The 22,023-nt window shown below is 42.7% G+C and overlaps 2 protein-coding genes across 8 annotated transcripts in view; one reads left to right on the forward strand and one right to left on the reverse strand.

Annotated features, from left to right (window-relative positions):
- Nucleotides 1-4,019, forward strand: part of large1 (LARGE xylosyl- and glucuronyltransferase 1) — a 97,943-nt gene extending 93,924 nt beyond the window's left edge. Inside the window, exon 15 of the mRNA XM_069519691.1 lies at nt 925-4,019. Coding sequence (XP_069375792.1) covers nt 925-1,122 — 198 coding nt within the window. The 3' untranslated portion in view covers nt 1,123-4,019. The remainder of the gene's footprint in view (nt 1-924) is intronic.
- Nucleotides 4,020-12,951: 8,932 nt separating this feature from the next.
- The window catches only part of LOC109637559 (protein bicaudal D homolog 1-like), a 39,315-nt gene continuing 30,243 nt past the window's right edge, over nt 12,952-22,023 (reverse strand). For 4 of the 7 annotated variants that reach the window (XM_069519363.1, XM_069519364.1, XM_069519365.1 and 1 more), the window contains one exon: nt 18,371-21,774. In XM_069519363.1, the coding sequence (XP_069375464.1) occupies nt 20,745-21,774 (1,030 nt within the window). In that variant the 3' untranslated portion in view covers nt 18,371-20,744. Of the gene's footprint in view, nt 13,971-14,798; nt 14,883-17,015; nt 17,112-18,370; nt 21,775-22,023 lie in introns of those variants that run through there. The other 3 variants (XM_069519367.1, XM_069519366.1, XM_069519368.1) reach the window with 3 other exon arrangements.

Genomic DNA, 22,023 nt, shown 5'->3' on the forward strand with positions numbered 1-22,023 from the left:
GCCTTAAACTGTGAACCAGTGACAGACTCATGATTTAAATGATTTGCAGCATTGAGATTAAAACTGAGTGAGAAATACTGCATCAAATAATCTAATCTACAATATGATATTATATTACTGATGAATGTGAATTGCATACTGACTGGTGGTCATTGTACAATAGCTAACAGATATTAAACAGGGCTGCACAAGGTTTGCTCAGAACATCCCCTCTTGCACGATGATGGTGCAGTAGTGGTGATTCTCTCTGTAGAGTGCAGAGTTTTCACATCACCTTCTGGTGTAATCTCATCTCACCTGGAACCTTGGTGGTGTTGATATTAAAAAGGTAACTGGTACCAGGAAGTATCTACTACCTTTGCCCAATGGAAAACAAATAAAAACTGGGTAGAGTTGGGTTTTGCCGGCACCATGCAGTGGAAAAGGGGCTTTACACAACAATAAATAAAGTTTGCCACGAGTCACAATAACCAAATGATCATCCCAGAAGAGGTAAGACGACAACAAGTAATGCACAACCCCTAAGTGCATTTAACCGCCCAAGGTAGAGTTGTTTAAATGTTTATTTGTAAGACAGTGTGCTATTTCATCATTGAAAATATAACCTGACGCTCCAGATGGTTTGTTACACAGAACCATCTGGGAAGCTTTCTTTGGAAAAGGGCAAACATACCTCAGGTGAAAGGCTGGATTATCGGTCTATCACTGTTTTTCACAGGTGCCAACGTCGCTCAGGAAAGAGTGAAAACATATTTCACACTTAAAAAAGCCCTCAGTCTTGCCATTTGCTCTTTTTCTAATGAAATACTAACCGGTTCTGATACGACTGATGCCACATATGTGCTCTTTGTATCAAAGGGGCTGTACATTTCTGTTACTCAGCAGTTTTGGCTGACAGTTCTTCTTGCTCTTCTCTTGCTGCAGGAGTACGAGTTCGTGGTTCTGCCCAATGCTTACATGATCCACATGCCTCATGCACCCAGCTTCGACATCACCAAGTTCCGCTCCAATAAGCAGTACCGGGTCTGTCTCAAGACCCTGAAGGAGGAGTTCCAGCAGAACATGTCGCGGCGCTACGGCTTCGCCGCCCTTAAGTACATGACGGCCGAGAACAACAGCTAGCCACCGCTGTTGACCCTCGCACCCCCTGTGAACTGCTGAACACACTCTGGAGCCTGGGGGTGTGGTGGAGGGGATGGGGTGTTGGGGGAGAGGGAGGGGGGGGTGGAGGGATTACAAGGAACGGACCCTCAGCGTGGGGCTGCAAGGGGTCGGACCAGCTGAGCACGGGCCCTGGCTGTATGAGCCCTGAGCTCCAGATGTGGAAACTGTTGGATGACAGGCAAAGGACAGAAGACATTTAATGCCTTGCCATATTTGTAAGAGCAGTGACGAAGTTGTGAGCTTTGTGTAACATTATGTTTGTATGTACGTGTGTGTGTGTGTGTGTGTGTGTGTGTGTGTGTGTGTTTGTGTGTGTACATGCAGGTAGATGAAAGGTGTTACTGTGCGTGTGTCCCTTCAGGGTGGTGCTTGGCAAAAAGCTTAAGGAGAGCTGAAGATGTGAAGCGTCGGGAGCTTAACATTCTGTTTGCACGCTGCAGAGAGGAATGCCTTCCAAGTGCCATGAAGTAACAAAAAGCTGCTGTGGTCTGACTGACAGCGCACCCCAACTCAAATGCAAATGGCCGGCAAGCGGCAAAGATAAGACAGAGCAGTAAACACGTCCGCACAGATTTGGAAAATCTCCTCCTGACAAGTGACACGTGCTCAGATATTGAGTCGAGCAGCCAGTCCGCCGACCATCTGCTGCTGTCTGATTTGTTCCATAGCTGATACCGATCAGAATAAATCCCCCTCCTTGTATAACAAGGGACGTTAAGTGCAAGGATGGCAGGAGGTCGTCCACGCGGTTGATATTCAGGGTATCTCCACGTTAGCCTGAGCGTGCCGCTAGCGAGTGTTTCCAGTGTTTTGTTACAATTAACCGAATCTGACAGAAGCTGGTGCAGAGGGCCCCCCCCAGCCCCTGTATTTTAAATTGATGCCAGCGCGATCTGCACACACACCCACTGTCGGTTTGTGAAGCTACCACCCGCCACACTGAGCAGCACGCAGCGGAGCACCAGTCACTGAGCTCACTGTTTACTTTTCTTTCCAAGAGTCAGAATCATTTATCAGTGTGTTTACCATCCTCCTGGGTGGAGCAGGGGAGTAGAGTCTCCATACACTGTCAGGAGGAAATGGGGGGGGGGGGGGCAGGAAGGAGAACTGAAACTCTTCAGGAGATCCACTATCACTCTCTCTTCCTCACTCTGGCCTCTAGTTTGAACTTCTCTATGTTCAAACACAGTGTTTCTATTGGCCAAAAGGACAACACCCGGTTATAGATTTTTTTTTACTTCATTAGACGGGACTGACATTGGGTTGTGGGGGGGTTATTCCCATGACAAGTTGCCAGTGCATCACAGAGCTGATAATTAATAAAATAAATGAAGCAAGTTATTGGACAAAGTCTTGAGGAATAAGTGCAACACGGAGGAATATCACAGGTTTTTAAAATCTTATTTTTAAATGTGACAGTGTGGAAAAATCAAATTGCACTCAGTCGAGCACATGACTTTTAACCACAGCCCAACAATCCAATTAAATTATTCATTTTGCTACAAGTTGGTGATAGTTAAAAGTTGCCAGCCCTCACATTTAAATCCATTACATCCAGATTTTTAATTGGATCTATTACAAATTCTATAATCTAATTAATATCAATGTCTGGATGTTTCTCATTAAGATTCACACATAATTTCTTTCCTGACCCATACCCTTCCACTGCACTCGTGGTAATCCATCTAGTGGTTTTTGTGTAATCCTGCTCACTAACAGGCAGACACATGAAATGAAAGTACAACCTTGGTTGAGGTAAGAACCTTTAAACTAAGTTTATTATAGAAAGAAAATGAAACAGGGATTGAAATGATCAAGTAACGAAATAAATAGGATTCGAATCTGTCCTGGTTTTTAAACATAGAAACCAGGGTCCAGGCACACTGCCTCACCCACACAGAACATTTGAAGATACTGGAGAGTGTCTTTGTTCCTCTTTAATGTGAGGGAGCTCCCCTGAAGATTTAACTTCCACGAATCAGCTGCTGAGGTAGTGACACTGAGGAGAGTAGAAGGAAGCAGGAGTTTTATATATTTATACCTTTTCTCCAAAAGCAATCCAATCTGCTCACACATTTCTTCCCACTCTAATCTTCAAAAAGTAGAATCATTACAAATGTGATGCAATTCGTGATCCAATCTGAAAATTCATTCATACATCCATCCAGTTCACCAGTGTATCGCAACCATTCAAGCTCACATTCACACGTAGAATTAATCTACAATCTCCAATCAGCATCAAATCTGCATTTTTGGACTGTGGGAGGAAGCTAGAGCACCCAGAGAGAGCGCTGCCCACTGCACCACTGCGCCCACCATTGAAAATATGTGCGTGCGTGCAGGTGCGTGTGCAGAGGCTGATCATGTCAATAAAAGTCAGTTGAGCTATGATGAGTTTCATGAGAACAGTAGCTGAGATCATTTCTAGATGGACAAATAAGCCACGCTCATTATTTTTGAATTAGCCCTGACCTTTCGATCTGCTCATCAAACATCACACGTCGCCACTGGTTTCTACTGTGTGGTTAAACTAGAGGCCTGTACCCCCACCCCCACCCTCTCTCTCCCTCTATCTTTTTCTCTCTCTCTCTCTCCCTGTCTGTCTCTCTCGACAGCACTCTCTCACTCTGAACAGGAGAGCTGCAGAAGGGCTCGGTGCAGTCATGCAGGTGTGTGTGTGTGTGTGTGTGTGTGTGTGTGTTTTTCTGATTGTACATGTCTGTTCAGTTTGCTGGTGTGTGTGTGTGTGTGCGTGTGTGTGTGTGTGGAACTGGGACGAGCTGCGGTGTGTAAGTAGGACAGTGCTGACTGATGCTGCTACCTGAATAAAAGCAAAGTCAAACACTCTTCTGTTACTTTGTTTCACCACTTCTTTCTTTATGATTATCAGTTTAATGTGAAACGCACACACACAGAAAGCAGAATATTACACCTGTGTGTATTTGTACTTGCAAGAATTCCTAAGAGCTTTGCCATCTCTCAAAGTTAAAGGGCCACATGTCACATTTGTACGATGTTATAATGTGTCTGGATCTGGGAAAATCACTTTGACATCAGGGTTACCAACACTTGACTACAGATTTTTAACAGACTGCCTGAGTTACAAACATATGTGCATTTTAACACACAATGTACATCGAATAGAAGTGTTCCACTGAAGCTATGTGTAGACAAATCAAGTAGGTACCATCCCTGCTGAGCCTCTACAGGGAGATGCGTCCTGGTGGTCACGATGGTTCAAGGTCATTCTCGTTGTGAGTCTAAACCAGTGGTACTTCAGGGTGTTGTGCACACATGGGTGCTCAGCAACAGCAAAGAAATTTGTATTAATCACATACATTCCCAAATTACAGTCAGAAAACTCACATTCAAATGTTTATTGCAGCAGTAGAACAGGTTTGTGTTTGGCGTCTACACTCCGACTTAATCACTCCCCCAGATATGATTACATAGATATGATGGGAGTGATGAGCAAATACTTATAACCCCTATCAGAGCCTACAGGTGGAGGGGCTGAAGCAACTGGCAGCAATACTGACGCAGCAGCAGGGCAAGCAAAGGGAGTGATGGGGAATTTTCTCTGCTTAAATAGACGGCCTAATAAGAGTATGGTATGTCACATAGTGTGTGTCAGATGATCTGAGCAGCGCAGCTCGAGTTGGCCGCCTGAACTCGCTCGCAAGCGTCGCTCCATTTGTCTTTAGCAGGAATTTGAACACAAATACGATTATGAATTGAGTAAGGTTGATTTTAGAACGTTGTCACAGGATATAACATATGATCACCTGCAGCAGGACACACCTCTGCAGCTACTGAACGACTGCCGCAGAGTAAACACTTGCTCAACAAGCAAGCAGAGGAAGAGAACTGATACAGTGATCAAATGTTTGGGACAGAAACATTCCAATAAAAATTCAGTTTGAATAATTCTGTAAAGCGGTCAGGTAATCCACTTTAGGTGTTCATTAGGGGTCTTTCTATACATGTTTGGACCATACACAATATATTTCTGAGAGTTTTTACTGGCTCTGTCATTAATATACTGCTTCTCTCTGTGTCTTTATCACTCACGCTGCATACTGCCAACCGAATCGAGCCAAACCGAGCGCGCCGCCACCTCGTCCTCCAGCTCTCCATACAAATTCTCCTGTTTTTACCCAGTTTACAGTTTACACATGTCCGCTCACACTGTTTCCGTGTGTGAGTGTGAGAGAAAGAGAGTGAGCGGGGCTGATGAATGCGTGCGCAGCTTTGAATAAAGATTTTACCCATTGAAGAAAAGTATCGATCATTGTGTGATGATCAGGGTTGATATTGTCGTATTTCGTTGCTGTAATGTTTATATTGAGCTGAGTTATTTCAAATCAGATTTCACTTTGAAAAATGGTAAACTTGGGCAGCTGTGAATGATGTGTAAATGGGTGAATTTGACTTGAAGTGGTTGCCATGGATAGGATTTTTAAACTCATTATACATTGATATATTATAGGATATAGAATAGGATATACCACTAAATACACAGTCTCCAGAATATACAACTGCATTTTTCCTCACAATTGGAATTATTATCATTATTTACTTTTCAAGACACGTCCTATAAAATGAGTGAGAGTGTCATTTTTTATATATTCAGATCTTTATGTGAAAATGAAACAAACCCTAAGGATTTAACTGCCATTATGATTTTGTTGTTGTTAGCAGCTTAAAGATGCCAACCATCACATTTTCCACAACGCATTATTACACCCATAACTTATAAGTGACCACACAGGAAGAAATGAGTTTTTTAAATTGCTGTATCCAGGAGTCATTCATCACTGAGTGAACACCACTTTTTCACTTGAGTTTCATTTAGCGTTTTATTTCCTCTTATGCCTGTTTGTACCTGTATTCCTCTGTGTGTGTGTGTGTGTGTGTGTCTGTGTGTGTCTGCGTGTGTGTGTCTGTGTGCGCTGCTGGGACACTTGAGGCTAAGGGGACATCAGGCTGACCTGACTCTAAATGAAATGAGAGCAGAGCACCCAGTTTATCAGTCCCCTGGTTGTCTGACTGTCCCTGGTGGAGCCATCCCTTAAACTCACTTTAATGAAGGTCCCACGACACCATTCCTCTTATCGGATAGGCTATTAAAAGTTTTAGAGGGGCCGCGGTTTGAAATTTAATGCATGAATTTCAGCTGACTTTTACATAATAAATTCAGAGGATTGGAGGAGGTTGGCCTCACATTGATGTGCTGTGACTTTTCTTACTGAAAGGGTGTAGCTGCTCCTGCCGTTGTGTTTCTTTAATTTGACCTTTCACACTGAAGAGAAAACCAAGGCTTCCGAATAAAAGCCACATTTTGTCCAAAGGTAAGTCGTCATCGTCATTTTGTTCCGCATCCATCCTCTTCCCAGATCATTTGAAAGGGTATGGGTCAAGAAACACAAACAGTCAGATGATGAGACAGGATGGAGACAAATCTCCAGGTCGGACAGATGATGACTCGCAAAAGAAAATAATTGTAAACAGTAAAATTATGACTGAGTTTCTGGTTTAACTGTTTTGTTTTCAAATTGTCTTAATTATAATATTCAAACCATGAAAAAGATCAGGACTGAAGCCCGACATGATGTTCAGTATGGTGGTCTCCCTAGAGGCTGTAGGATGCTCAGCCTTACACACACACACACAAAGTTGTATGTCCATGACTACAGGGGACATAACATTGACTTACACTGATTTCCTTAACATTAAGTGTAGTTGCTTAAAGGTTCAGTGTGTAAGATTTAGGTGAAAGGGATTTTTTGGCAGAAATTGAATATGAAATAATCCTAGTGATGTTTTTACTGGTGTGTTTCATCTAAATTGTATGAATTGTTGTTGTCTCTACCATAGAATGGACCCTTTATATTTAAAAACTTTATATTTACATGGAGGGGGGTCCTCTCTGTGGAGGCCGCCATGTTTTTTACTGTCATCCATACTGAACAAACTAAAACCTAGTATTCAGCTGCAACATGACACTTCACCTCTAGATGTCTCTAAATTCTACACACTGAACCTTTAACCTAAACCTTAAAACATGTCTTCACCAGAAAATGTTATGATTTACATTGTGGGGACTTGCTTTTGTCCCCATTAGGAAGACATGTCACCATAATGTGATGGTGTAAGTAGATTTGGGTCCCCACACCATGAGGAATACCTGGACCACACACACAAAGACCAGGAATCGGATGGACAACAGAAAAAGGTTTCCCACCAGAACTTTCTCAACAGATCAAACACCGTCACATCCTCATTTACTCACACAACCAACTTTTAATTTTAAAGAAACTACATATTCAGGACAAAGACAGCCACCTGTATTTCAGTCCCTTCATTGGGACACTGTCCTTGCTTCACTGTGAAGTCACTTACAGAGAGACATTTACATAGAACTACTTTATAATTGTCTCTCATGTATGGCAGCGTGTGACTGATATTCTGTTTTACATGCTGCAGTGGATGATATTTCAGACTTGGATGAGGAACTGCTCGTTTGTCTTTAGGTTCTCTGGAGGTTGTTTGGTCTTAGATTGAATCATGGGTCCATACTGACACCTAGTGGTCATATTTCAGGTCTCTGGGTTTTCTAAGGATATTTTAAATAGAATATATGACAAAATGTCATACCCGCAAAAATTAAACACTTTCAAATACTACATTCACAAGGCTCATATACTGAAGATAACATCTATCTCTGAGGGGTTTTGTGATTCTATTCTACTGCTTATTGGGCTTCTTGTATTTAAGCACAATGTTGTATGTACCAACCAAAGAAAATTCAGTATGCAATATTTTGTAAAATCTTGCTAAATATCAGAAGAACAAATGCTGCTGAACCTTTTTGGAACCATGTTTGAATAGGGGGTGGATACAGTAAAGAGGGTAGCTGTGGCTTAGGAGGTAGAGAGGGTTCTCCACTATACCCAGAAGGTCAGAGGATTCTACCGAAGTGTCCTTGGGCAAGCTACTGAACCCGAAGTTGCCCCTGACAGCTTTGCCAACAGTCTATGAATAGTGTGTGATAGAAAAAGTGTGTGTCAATGTGACTTGTACTGTAAAAAGCTTTATGTGATTGTAAGACTGGAAAAGTGCTATAAATATAGTCTATTTACCGTTATCATTTCAAAACTGTACAAAATATAGTTCAATGATAAACCAGTGCTGTGTGAGCCTCTCTGACAGTCACTATCACAGCCATGTCCCCAAATTCAGTGTTATCTGCTAACGCTATCTGCACAGTGATACCAGCTCTCTTTGACACTGCAGAGCTTTGACAGTACAAATAGTCTAAAATGGGATCTGTCACATCAGCTGGCTGCACCATCTCCGCTCACAAAACCCTGCTGTGTCGTATGAGAAATGACACCAACAGAGCTTTCTTATTCATATCCACTTTGCCACTTTGCCTGGCTGCTCCAATCTAAGTATTAGTGATATCTGTCCTCGTCATCACTACCATCTGACATCAGACACCTCACCAGAGAGCCAGCCATCACATTAAAAGTGGTTAGCCTGATATGTGTGTTCAATAATTAGAATAACACTAAAAGGATGTTGCATGGATTGAAATTACCATTTACAAAAGTGGGTTCCTTGACTCCTGTCAGGAAACATTTAAAGAATCAGCCACAGTCTGTCTGCAATGGAGAGGAAGGAAAACATCGTCAGGGAAACAGAACAAAGCCTCAGTTTTAAGAGAAGTGAAGTTGCTCTCTGAGCTAGGAGAGATCCAGAGGGGAGCAGAGAGCTGGAGGATGAATAGAAGACAATCAGCAGCGGCTCTGAAGGCAGCAGCAGCAGGTCGTCACCGCCCTCGCCGCCTCTCACCTGACGAATATTTACAGACGCCCGTGATGGTGGGGCGACGATAGGGTGACGCTGGGTGCTGTCTCCTAGAGAGGCTGAGTGCAATCTCCTCACGTAGAACCCTAATTGAGATTGTCTGGACCGGGCCGGGCGAAGCAATCAATCACCATCTGCAGGCGTCTCCCCACAGATAACATAGCCAGTGACATGCACACAGTTTAACACCAAAGCCAAAGAATTCCTTCTATGTGCACAGAGCGTAGCTTCGTTACAATAACAGGAGTGTGAGATTCCGATGGCAATTTAAGAAAATGCTTTGATATCTTTTGAAACATTCACTGAGCAGAGGCAGCTTCTCTTTGGCATTGAGATTTTAAGACCTGGTTCTGAATATTAGAGAAAGTCTGCATCCCTCAGAGACAGAAACCATGAAAACAATCAGATATATGTCACTGCCAGGAAGTAACATTACTCACATTTTCATTCCCCACTGGTAAATCATGTTTTTTTTAGTTCACAACCGTATTGTCTATAATGAATTATAGTTGGGAGACTGGTTACATGTTAGGATGGTTAAAATGAAAGACATTTTTTCTTTAGTATGCAACAGCCAAAAATTCTGGATCCTATGTTTCACAGATTATAACACGTCTCCTTCTGCAATTTGGAGACTTAGATCGAATTTCCAAGCATAACCTTGATGACATTACAGTGACATAATAAGAGTTATTTCCTGTAGACAAAGCACCTTCAGAGCCACAGACAACAAGTTGTCATTCGCATACTGACTTTTATGTGGCAGAGGTTATCCTTCCAAACCTGGCAAAGGGCCAGTGGCTGAAGGCATTATGTTTTTTAGGTTGTCCCTCCATCCCATTCCTGTGAACCTGAATTCCCTAAAATCTGTTACAAACATTCATTTTGACTCACGGATGAGCTGATTAGAATTTGGTGGTCAAAGGTCAAAGTAAAATTCCCTATGACCTCACAAAACATGTTTTTGGTCTTGTGAATGCAACAGCTCAGAAACACCTTGAGGGAATTCCTTCAAAGATATATCTGTCGATTCAGCCCATCCACCCCAGCATCCACCTGCGTGCTCTGAAGTCGGAGCCTAGACACAAATGTCTAACTTTGTTCTGCTGCTGCAAAAAACATTAGGTGGTCCAAGGCCAAAATGTTATGATGGCTTCACAAAACATGTACTTTGTCTCATACAACCACACCGAGGTATTTCTAATGTTGAATATATAATTAAATACGTTTTAGTTGACACACATTTTGCTCATTTTCTGACACTCAAGTCATCGCAGCACATTTGAAAACTGCCATCACCCATCATTTGCAAACTGCACATGATTTAACTTCCTTATGAAAAATCATATCTCTGGGGATATATTGAAAACATGTAGTAGCCATGCAGACAGACACCAAGCAACAAATCTAAGACACGCAAACATTCCTGTTCATGATGATGAAATCTGGATTTGATATTCTGAAGGTTCTGTCTACAGTGAAGGTTGGGAGGTCAACAAAAACCATTAGGATAAATATCAGGACATCAATTTCATTCATGACCTCAACGATTCATTCAACTGTATTTTTATGGCAACATGCTCGGTTACCATAGAAACAGACCTCTCCAGATGCTAAAAGATTAACGTCCATCTGACTGCTCAGGTTTAGCTTCTTATTTTTTTTTTTTCCCCAACAATGTTTACATATAAACAGGAAGCTGCAGCTGCCACTCATTTTTAGTTTGACTTTAATTGGCACAAACAAACACACACGCACACCCCTGCACCTCAGAGAGGAATCGTTTCTTTGTCTTCCTGCTGCTGGGGCCTCATATTCTCAGATAGTGAGGACATTTGAGATGTAGTCTTAAAATACTCCTCTCACTGAAACACTGTAGTAGTTTCTGCGTGCTGTGACTGCTCCTCCTGTTCATTCTACGGTTTAAAGATTCCCTCTTATCTTTACCTCTGGTGAAAGAGACGGGGGAAGAATCCACAGTCCTCATTACAAACTTTATCTAAAATTAATCTGATTCCTCAGTGGTCTAATCTGGGTAGAATAAATGTGTGTATGTGAGAGGCCTAGGATGAGTTGTGTTTGTATTGCCCCTCGTACATCTGCAGCTAATGCTTGATGCATTTTGCAAATATTTCAAAGAGCAATACAGTTTATGTAATACTTTTCATTTTCATCACTATTCATTGCAGGGTTTCTTCAGAGCTCTAGAGTGAGGAATAATGTTCTTGCTGCTTCTCACGCAGAAAAGAAGCAAACAACAGGGATGGTGAAGCAGCACGCACACACACACACACACACACACACACACACACTCTCATGACACTCAACATGAGTTTATCTGATTGGTTTTGATATGGAAGAGAATCATTTGCATTTTTTTTTATCTAAGGTGAAAAATTAACAAGGATGCATTGTCAAATTCAGGTCTGAAGTATTTTGATTAAATAAATGTTCAAGAAATAACTGAAAAACCATGTTTGCCTCATCTATCTTTTACATTCATGCAGGCTGCCTGTGTGACCAGTAATACCTACAAACTGCTCCTGATCAAGTCATGTTAATGTTCCACAGTGTAGATGGACTAAGGTATAAGGAATAGTTCAAAATGCATAGTGGTTTCTCATCTAGTCTGTAGTCTATTGGTTTAATAATTTCATAATCGTTCCTCCCTGAGATCAAGCAGCAGAAATTATGTGACAATGAGCAAATAGTACTGACGGATTTTTGGGTGAACTAAATAGAGTAGTCTTACATGTCACTGTTTCTAAAACAGGGCCTGCACTTCAGCCACCCGGTGTGATCAGTGTGGTGCCCTACAAAGCTGGCACGCACTCACACTACATCTGTCTGAATTGGAGCTAAAAAGAGAAAGGCGTGAATATCCTGTGTTCCCTCTGAATGCTCCAGTTTCCTCTCAGTCCAAAGACATGCATGATGTCATGAGTTAGCCGGAGACTCCCCCCAGAAACAACACTAGCAGGAACCAAAATCAACAGGCTGTAGGCACTGCTGCAGACAGCGTGACGTCAGGGCTGACGAGACGCGCAAAGGAGTCATGGGAGTTGTATTTTCTTTCAGGTCAATCTTTAATAAGATTTTGTGCTCGACTGAAACTAAACTGCCCTTCATAATAATAATAATAATAATAACCCTCACAGACTTTATCCCCAGAGATAAGAGGGGATGATGGGATATGAAAACTGTAGAATGACATTCTCTTATTTCATGACAGGAGTTGTTTCAAACGCCATGTTATGAGACTTCTCAGCAGTGATGCTGGTACTTTTAAGTTTTAAGTAAACTGTTTGATATAACTTTCTCCAGCACTGGTTATAGAAAACTTAGAGGATTGGATCCCACCTTACATTTGGTGCGATGAGTCACTCATCCTCATGCATTTGCACCCTCTAGTGGTAAAAAGATTAGATCCACAAGCAGTGAGAGCTACTGAAACTGAACCCTTCTTCTTCCTCCTCACAGCTGAGAGAGGAACAGAGGACACATTTTAATCTATATTACTCTGTGGTTCAGATTTCTTACACATTCTTTCAGACACATTTCATCTACGAACCAAACTGTCCATCATCTCCTATTAACTTCTCCTAAAACCAAAGAATTCCAGGACCAACAAACCAGACATGTTACCTTCTAATTCATGGTCAGGAAATAATTATTCAAATTTAGAGACGACTAGTGCTGTTGATCTTTGTTTTAGCTTGTATGATCTTCGCTCTATTGAGACTTGACAAGAAACACATCCAGTCACCCTTCTGCTGCCTGCTCATCCTCAGCTCCACTCCGACCTTGTAGCCTTTGCTGGAAGGAATCAGTGTTAAACCAAACCCAAGGCACTGAATTTAAGTCTGTGGATGAAATCACACATTTGACATATGTGGAGAAGAAAGAATGCAAACGTGAGTATGCGTGGTTTATTTGTCATTGGAACGGCAGGAAGCAAAGATATACTGCAACAATATTACTCATGATAGCTGATTCATCTTAGAATCATGAAATCATGGAAATTCTTCTTTGTGACTTCAGGTAGTGTTCAAGCCGTCACTTGGACCCTCAGAGACGAAGTGGAACGTGGGATTATGAGGGTGAATTTGATGTAACACCATCACCCTGTAGTTCAGTGCTGTGCAGTGTGTGTCCATCAGCCCTGTGCTTTGTCAGAGTAAGAGCAGAGATTTAAACAAAGGAATCTGGCTGCAGTTTGAGGTTTCTAAGAGCCGGATGTTGAGTTATGTTCAAACCCAACACGTGATTTTTCTCCCCAGACTCCACCTCATACCCACTGGTACACCCAGAGTCCCGAGTCTGACTCCGCGACTGCACCATCCAACCTCCGGCAGCTGAACAAAGGGGACATGATGACTGCTGCAGTGCCAGCAGTGTTTGACATGATGCACGAACAGACACACAACACATTTACATCACTTCACTTTGTGCTTATCTTCTTTTTGAGGTGAAGAGTCATGATCGATGCATGTGACACAAAGAAATAGAGTATAATGATCTGTATAGAGGTTGAAAAGCACCCAAAGCTAAAACTTTCATAGCTGCACCACCTTTTAAAGCTTCACACACCTGTATGGTGTCATATGTTTGTAATACACAGATATACACATGTTGGGACACACAAAAAAAACACTGTAAGTGACAAAAATAAATGAATAAATGCACAGATAAATAGGAACTTGTGGCTCTGGTCAGTATGTGGCTCGGCTGGAAGTATCAAGTGTCATGGTATTGCTAACAAGTGTGAGCCAGGCACACCCTGCAGAGGCATTGTGGGTCAGTCCGAGGTCCCCTGGACAGAGTGTGTTAGGCGGATCAAGGGGAGGACGGAGGAAAACCAGGACAGGAGGCACTCACGGCGGGCGTCTGCTGAGTGGACTAAGTCAGTGATCCAGAGCATCAACAAACTGCTGCTGGAAACAGGATGTAGACGTCAGGGTTGAGCAAATATGAATATGTTCTTTTGAGGCTACTGCATTACTTGATCGGAAATGCAATCAAACATTCACGTGCAGTGACAAAAACACCGTTACATGCGACGTGTTGTCATGGTTACCAGCTCTAACAAAGATTGCACGGTTGCTTCTAGATGTCGGTGATGACCTTTTCATGCACCTCACAGCGAGTGTGACTCTATGAATAAAATGTCTCTCTGTGACAGAACGGGCTTCCTGTGTGATTCAAGCAATATATGACAATATCAGTTGAACATCAACTTTTCTAAGAGAAGCCCTGATGCTGTACTAAATCAATTCATACACAAATACTGCAACCAATGCAGTGAGGTCTGGCTGTAACAGCAGCTCTTGTGGTTGTGGCACTTCTGGTGGAACTTATCTGCTAAAGTAAGTGGCTGTAGCTAAGATTTGAACTGTTTCCTGTTGTGCCTGCCCCTTAGTTTAATTCATTTTCAATATATTTAGTGTTTTGGATTGAATCCACCTCGCTCCTCTGTCTGGGTCCACCTGCTCACCAAAATGAGCAGGATTTCATTTTTAGAACATAAGCTTTATGTTTGGGGCTATAGCTCCATGGGCCACCATTCATTCTGGACTATCTCATTAATGCCCCCCCACACAACCCACAAGTTGTGAGAACTCAGGACCCACCAGACCTGCCACAACCGTGTTCAAATTTGGTGCAAACACTCCAATCAATTGAGAAGGAAATGGCAAATTAAAACCCTTGTCCCCAGACCTGGTGGTTGTTGGTGATTGTTGTAACTGTGCTGCTGCTGTTACCTGTCAACAGAGCAGAGGAGGCTCCCACCCTCAGCTGTGTGGAGGGAAGGAGGAGCGGCACTGAGGCAGAAGGCTGCTGATGATCTGCAAGAGACTCACACTGTTAGAGGGACACGCAGCAATATTTCAGAGGTTTTACACACTTCAGATAATAAAGGCTTGTCAGGATAAAGACCCCGAGGGCCTCAGCACCCGACCCCACGTCAGTAACAGTGACAGAGACATTGTTGTGTCAAAGGACTTTATCTTTAACTTCTACTGTAAAAAACTGAACTGACGAGAACATGGAAATAATGGAAAACACAAAATACCACACTCCCTGAACACAACACGGTACAGTTGAGGCTTTAACCCTCCTGTTGTGTTCATGTTGAGTTTGACTCTTTCTCATGTTCAGATGTGTGAAATCAACTGTTTTCATGCCAAGAAAATATTCATGCAGCCATTATGTGTACCACTTACTGTTTTCAGGGTCTCAACCTCGTAATGTGATTTTAGTTTATAACAATTCAAGACCCCACATGGAGACCAGTTCTTACCAGTTAGAGCTCATGAACCAGTGGTAACACTCTTATGGTCTAATGGCTTTGTGTGTGTGTGTGTGTGTGTGTGTGTGTGTGTGTGTGTGTGTGTGATGACCATTCTAAGCATAGACCTTACAGAGTGAGGACATTTTTGGAAAGTGAGGACATTTTGACCGGTCCTCACTTTTTCAATGGGCTGTTTAAGAATTAAGACTTGGCTTTGGGTTTAGATTAAGGTTAGGGATGTGTGTATGTGTGTGTGTCCTCTCTCTCTCTCTCCTCTCTCCAGCTGCCACATCTCCCTTTTCATACATGGTGAATCAAACCTGCAGTCACCACCTGGATCCAATTCAGCTCCTGTGTGTGTGTGTGTGTGTGTGTGTGTGTGTGTGGGGCGATATTACCACAAATCAGTTTTCTTCACAATTCTGGGTGATTCTGATTGCACTATTTGTTTTGTGGACATTAGCCTTCATTCCCTTGTGTTTGGATTCATGCTCTGTTTGGTTGTTCTCTGTCCATTTCCTGTTTTATTTGTATTCCTTAGCTTTATTTCCTGGCCTCTCCTGCCCTTGTGATCATCTGGATTTGTTCCTCATGAGTTTCACCTGTGTTCAATCATCCCTGCCTCCCTTGTGTATTTAATCACTGTGCTTCCCTTTGTCAGTTCGTCTTGTTTCACACCAGCTGTGCGTTCCAGCCTTTCATAGTTTCCTAGTGTTTTTCTTCATATTGATTATTTGAACTCTGCTTTTTTGTTTCAAGTGCCCTCTCCTGTTGTTGGTTTTCAAATGACTCAATTTGTTACTCCCTTCATCAGCTACATTTTCAGGGATGTGACAATTCCTCCTTCCTGCCAATTATGCTGAGATTCAATGCAGCAGTAATGATGACACACAGTAAAGAAAGTCCTGATATCAGAGCTACAGCTATTGTTCCACTGACTCATCTCAGATTGATGGTTTCCTTCTTACAAACTATGTCAGCATAACTGCTGGTTCCTCATTATTCTTATTCATTATCAAACAGTGGTCCCTGTTGTCCACACATTCCCTCCTGATGTCACAGCCAGTCAACTGCTGACACAGTTCAGTCTGCAATGAATACATAGCGTGATCTCTGCATTTAGCTGCATTTAAAAAAAATTAAATCCCGACAAGATATTTGACTTCCGCTGTCACAATCTAAGTGAAAGCAATTGCTATACATTTTTGTCAGAGCTTCACTTGCTGCTGCTTGATTTGATTTCTCACTCAACCTCTTCTGGTGCTTTTGCTGTCAGTGTGGAAAAACTCAAATTTCATTTGACAGCATATTCAAAAACATCCAATAAGCAAAGTACAGAAGAGTTTTGTAGGGATGGTACCTCAATATCAAACACCTTCTACACTGACGTTTCTCTCTCTCTTTACTGTACATTAATGTAACCAATGGAAAAGGTTTAGTCAGACATGGTGACTAATAATGCACCAATCAAACTGCAGCCAAGCGTGTCAGCATGAAACCTTTTTCTCTGGACGGGACATGAGAGCCCGTCAACATTTGACAGACGTCCAATTGTGTCTCGCTGGTTTAAATTCAGATGACTAGTTAGCAGGGACACGTTATGTGTGCGTGTGTGCGTGTGTGTCTGTTTGGACAGAGTGGGGGGGGGGATCACAGAGAGGAGATCACACTGGCTTCCTTCTTTTACCTCAGCTGACACAAAGGTTCCACCAGCACCAGATCCTTGTGTTCCTTCGTTTCCGGTCTGCTTTAGATCATTGCCTCTACTATCTTGGATGTATTTCTTGAATGAATGACAACATAACACAGTTAATATTAGTCTGTATGTGAATGATATTTCTGCTGACAATGATAACAGACAGTAAAGACATGTATTTGTCAAACAAGAAAGAACAAAAGAGGACCTTTCATGGTAAGTTCTCCGAGGGTGAGGGCAGGAATTATCTTGATTATATAGTTAATACAAAGCTTTACCACTAGATGTCATTAAATCCTACAAACTAAACCTTCAATAGGCTTTTAATAAAAAAAATGCAGGTCGAGTATCTGCAACCAAAGCCAGATGGGATTATAGGATGACATAGTGAAATTAAAATAACTGGTCTGAACATTATTTGACAGATGTCAGGAGTTTATCTCTCCTCTGGCTTTTTGTTTGTTGGATTTGAATTGACTCCTGTTTTTTATTAGAGGAAGTACAGCATGTAATCTAATTGATACACGACTGTCAGACTGCAGAGGTTGCATCTGCTCTGCTGACTGTATACGGATATCAGTAGATGGAGGGATGTGCTCTGAATGAACATTCAGTCTGACACTGAGTGCATCTGAAACATTTTATGCTCATACGTTCAAAAGGTACGATAAAGAAATCATTGTTCAAACAGTAGCATACAGCAAATGTGCAAATGACAGCTCCTGCCATTTGCACCTTCAAATCAGATTGCAGACACAGAGCATCAGTGGTTTTAGGTAGAAAACAAATGAAGCCCATCATGGCATAGACTTTCCAAAGCAGGCAATCATAAATCTCCAAAACAAAGGTGCCTGTGAAATAAGTGTTGCCCCATGTTGCATATTAAAAACATGTGTCATAGGCCTAAAGGTGCAAAATAGTCAACAGACAAAAGAGTTAGACAGAATGAACAGATAAGGAAACAAAGAAGACCAGTGGTTCCTATGTTGTAAAGGTGCAAAAAAGAAAGCATACATTGGAGAAAAATAGAAGGGGACAGCAACACCCTGACCGAACATGAGACAGAAAAGACGTGTATTTATCAACCGAGGTGGAGGTGAAATGAAAAGTAAAGGAAGCACATAGAAAGGTTTTGTGTCCAGGTTAAAGACAAACAGCCAGAGCAGGTATCTGATATTAAGCTGGGCTACACTGTGAAGGTACTGTATATACTTATATACTGTAAGGCACACACAGACACAGGGAATACGGTATCATGTATGCTGCAGTGGTTGCAACTTTGCTGTCAACTCAGGTCAGATGAGAAGAACAATATCAGTTAAATCTGGTACAGAAGTAAGATGTAATGTAATGTATTATTGGTTTTTATAGAGCTGCTGCTTGTTGATTTTAATTTTAACAAAAAGACTTTATATGTAACCGTCTTCATTAACATCTCTCCCATTGTTTGTGCTATCTCCCTCTCTCTTTCTCTCACTCCAGAGCTGATAATTATTATTATTATTAGAAAACCTTTCCTGGTCTCTCTCTCCTCCTCCCCTCTTTTCCACCGACCTCCCCCCTCTTCTCTTTTTCTCCACTCACCCCAACCAGTCGAGGCAAATGGTCGCCCACATTGACTGGTTCTGCTAAGAGTTTTCCTCCCCAAATTTTTTTCTCAACACTTTCCAAAGTCCTTGCTTGTTGTGGGAACTGATGTTTTCTCTAAAATACTGTAAAGTCTCGACCTTGCTATGTAAAATGCCTTTAGATAGTGTATGTTGTGATATGACATTTTATTGAATTAACAATCTACTGCAAAAAATATAACACAACACAAAAAGTGATTCCAGATCCGAGAGTTATCTGTAACTGGACACCCAGATGAAACTGATACCAGTCTTCTCATGTGACGCTGGGTAAGATGTAAAACAAGCATATTTCTTATAAACCTAACTCTAAACCTTAGGTGCAGTCTAACCTGGGAGGTCTGCCCCCCCTGCAAAAGTTATGTCATGATGCTTGTAGATGCTCTGGTTTGATTTGTGAGTCATTCTGGGTCGGATGAAGTGTTTTACATTCCCTGAGTTTGGTGCAGTACCAGACAAACCTCTGCAGATGGCCTCAGAGGCACAAGAGGGTGCTACATTTTTAGTGTAATGGTGTAACAGAAGTCAGCCACGATGGTGTGTCAGAATAGTCTGTGATCACCTCAACGACAATTTGTTTTAATCATCTGTTTAACTTAGAATCTACTTACTTTATTAGTTTGAGTAAATAAATATGCTAGGCACCATTTTTAAACGTACTAATATTTCATATTTTCAATTTTGACCAATTAAAATTAACCTCCTTCTTCCTGTGCCACCCAGCTGTATGTGAAACATGTTTTATTGTAATTTGATCATTAGTCAATGTACTTGAGGTGTAGACTACTGCGACACACCCCAGAGCTAACTCCTAGTCATATCTTTCCTTGCACAATGGGATTCAGCTGATCCTACACTGGTCATATGCCATGTTTGAGTGCTCTCCAACATCCTTCCTCTTTATACAGCCTGCACCTCCATCAGGTACATTTTTATTATGGAAGGGGGAGGAAGTCTGCAGTATAAGAGCATCCAAACGTGAGCATGCATAGCTGAGTACATGGCTATATAAGCACAAACCACTGGGTGGTGCTAGAGATGGACAAAAACTGCTAGAGGTTAAGCCGATGGTGGCGACAACCATTGACAGGAAATGAAGAACAGTCATTGAGATGCACTGAAGGATTCCCGTTGAAAAGCAGTGCTCACTTTGGCAAAGTACCCGGTGAATACCAGTGACTGGTTCATCACTCCTCTCCCACAGCTCTTTCATCATACAGGGGGCTGTGCATGAGTCTGTGTGGGATCATTCAATTTAAATCCCGAAGGAGTAATTGCGCTATGTCAGGAGGCCGAACAATGACTCGCACCTGCCCGCCACACCCTTCCAATACTGGACTTTGGGAAACTGTTTTTTCTCTAACATTACAAAATAATAAACCAACAACCACATCCAATGGATCACATTCATTGGCCCATTGTGTGCGGGTATAAAAGCTGTTGGCTATCTTTTTATTTTCCACACAACTAAAGAGTATAATACCATGAATGCCATAGTGTAAAGACTTTCAGGAGTGTGTGTTGTTCTCTCCATTTGTACCATTCACTTCTCGCACCACCTGTGACCTTTCAGAGGAAGTATAAACACTTTGTGCAACCTACCTAGTTTTAGTCATACTGAACCTCTAAGCATCCAAGTACAATACAGTATACATTGAATTTCAAGGACAGTGTGGTGTCATGGCCCTCATTGGAAGCTATGAAAGTGTCCTCCAAATGTCCATTCAATGTCTGAATGTCTCTGTGTCTCATCATGCATGTGTGGTCTCAACCTGAAGAACCTGAACACTAAAAACTCCAATTAAAAAGTCTCTTTTGACGCCCTCCTGTGGACCAATCAGCAGTCTCAGAATAAAAGGAAGGCGCTTGTGCTCCTTATTTCAAATCCCTGAGCAAAGTCACAGAACATTCAGAACCCATTGGCCAAGGCTTAGGCACAGGAAAAAAGGGACTGGGAAACAGGAAACCACTCTGTCCTCCTCTCTGTGAGCCCCCAACCTCTCAGGTGAAGAAAAGAGAGGAATGATGGGAGTTTTCGGTGTCAATAAAGGCTGAAGAAGGCATATAGTATAAAGGACTCAAAGTAGGGGGGTCAACGCCGGGGTCGGTAAGAACTGTTGTATCTGGGGTACAGGGGTGTGTAGTGGCTGGAGTGGCTGTGGGAGGTGGAGGTGCTAGAGGTGAGATAGGAGCTAGTGGGCATGTAAGCAGGGGAGGAGCTGTAATAGGAAGGGGAGTAGACATGGGAGGAAGAAGGGGAGTAAGGGGATGACAAGGAAGGAGAGTAGTGCACAGAAGAGCGAGTTAGGCTAGAGAGGGGTCGAGTTCGGGGAGTGGGGCTCCAAGTGGAGCGCCTTAGCCCAAGAAGAGGGGAACGATATGGAGAAGAGGGGGCAGATCCTGGCGGAGTGGGCCTGGTGGTGGTGTTGGTGGTGGTGGTAGAAGGGGGAGAGGTATATGTGTCTGAGGTGTGGTGCCTGGAGACTGTAGAGCCTAAGCTACGTGGAAGAGCAGGAGAGATGTTGACATTGAAACTTTGGGAGTCGACCACCAATGTCCGCACCCCCAGGGTCCACTGGGAGGAAGCCATCCTCAGAGGGGTTGAGGGTGGGGTCCGTGCCGAGGTAGCAGAAGGGGCCTCCAGAGATGGGGGGCTCTCTGGTGCTACAAGGCCAGCCAGTGAGGTGATCACTGCTGATGATGGACTGCGAGGAGGTATGTGTGAGGTAGGGGAGGTAAGAGGTGAAGCCAGTGCTGCACTGATTATGGACTGGCAAAGAGACAAAGTGGAATCATCAGGAACAATTGACGAAGAACTAGTAAGGCCAGAAGCGAGGAGGCTGCCAGGGGCAAAAGCTGAAGTATAGCCTTGGGCTAGGTTGGAGGCCGAAGTCGAGGATGGGGGACTTACTTTGGGGGTGCTGGTCCTCCCACGGGTCAGCCTTCCCACACGGGTGCGGTGGGTCTGCTCTTGATCGAAAGCTAAATCCTCCAGGCGCTGGGTGAGAGCCAGTTTTTGCTGGATGGCCATCCGGAGGAGGGAGTTCAGAGTCTTCTTCTCATCCTCGGCGGCAGCCAGCTGTCTCTGCATCTCATCCAGTTGAATGACATACTCGTCACACCTGATGAGAGGAATCAGGGGGTTGAAAGAGGGAAACAAAATGAAGGAGAGATTGAATCAAGGGAGTCACCGTGTCCAGCCAAGAAACAGACCTGAGAACCTCTTATCTAACTCTTGACATGAGAGTCAATAAGCTTATCTCCATACTGTCAAACTCTTTAAGAAAGTTTGTGGACTGTTAGTTTGGGGGACAATATAACCAACTTACCACAGATGCTTTGATATTACAACATTATTGCTGCAAAATTAA

Source organism: Paralichthys olivaceus, chromosome 23 (genome assembly GCF_024713975.1).
Source record: "Paralichthys olivaceus isolate ysfri-2021 chromosome 23, ASM2471397v2, whole genome shotgun sequence".
Taxonomy (NCBI): domain Eukaryota; kingdom Metazoa; phylum Chordata; class Actinopteri; order Pleuronectiformes; family Paralichthyidae; genus Paralichthys; species Paralichthys olivaceus.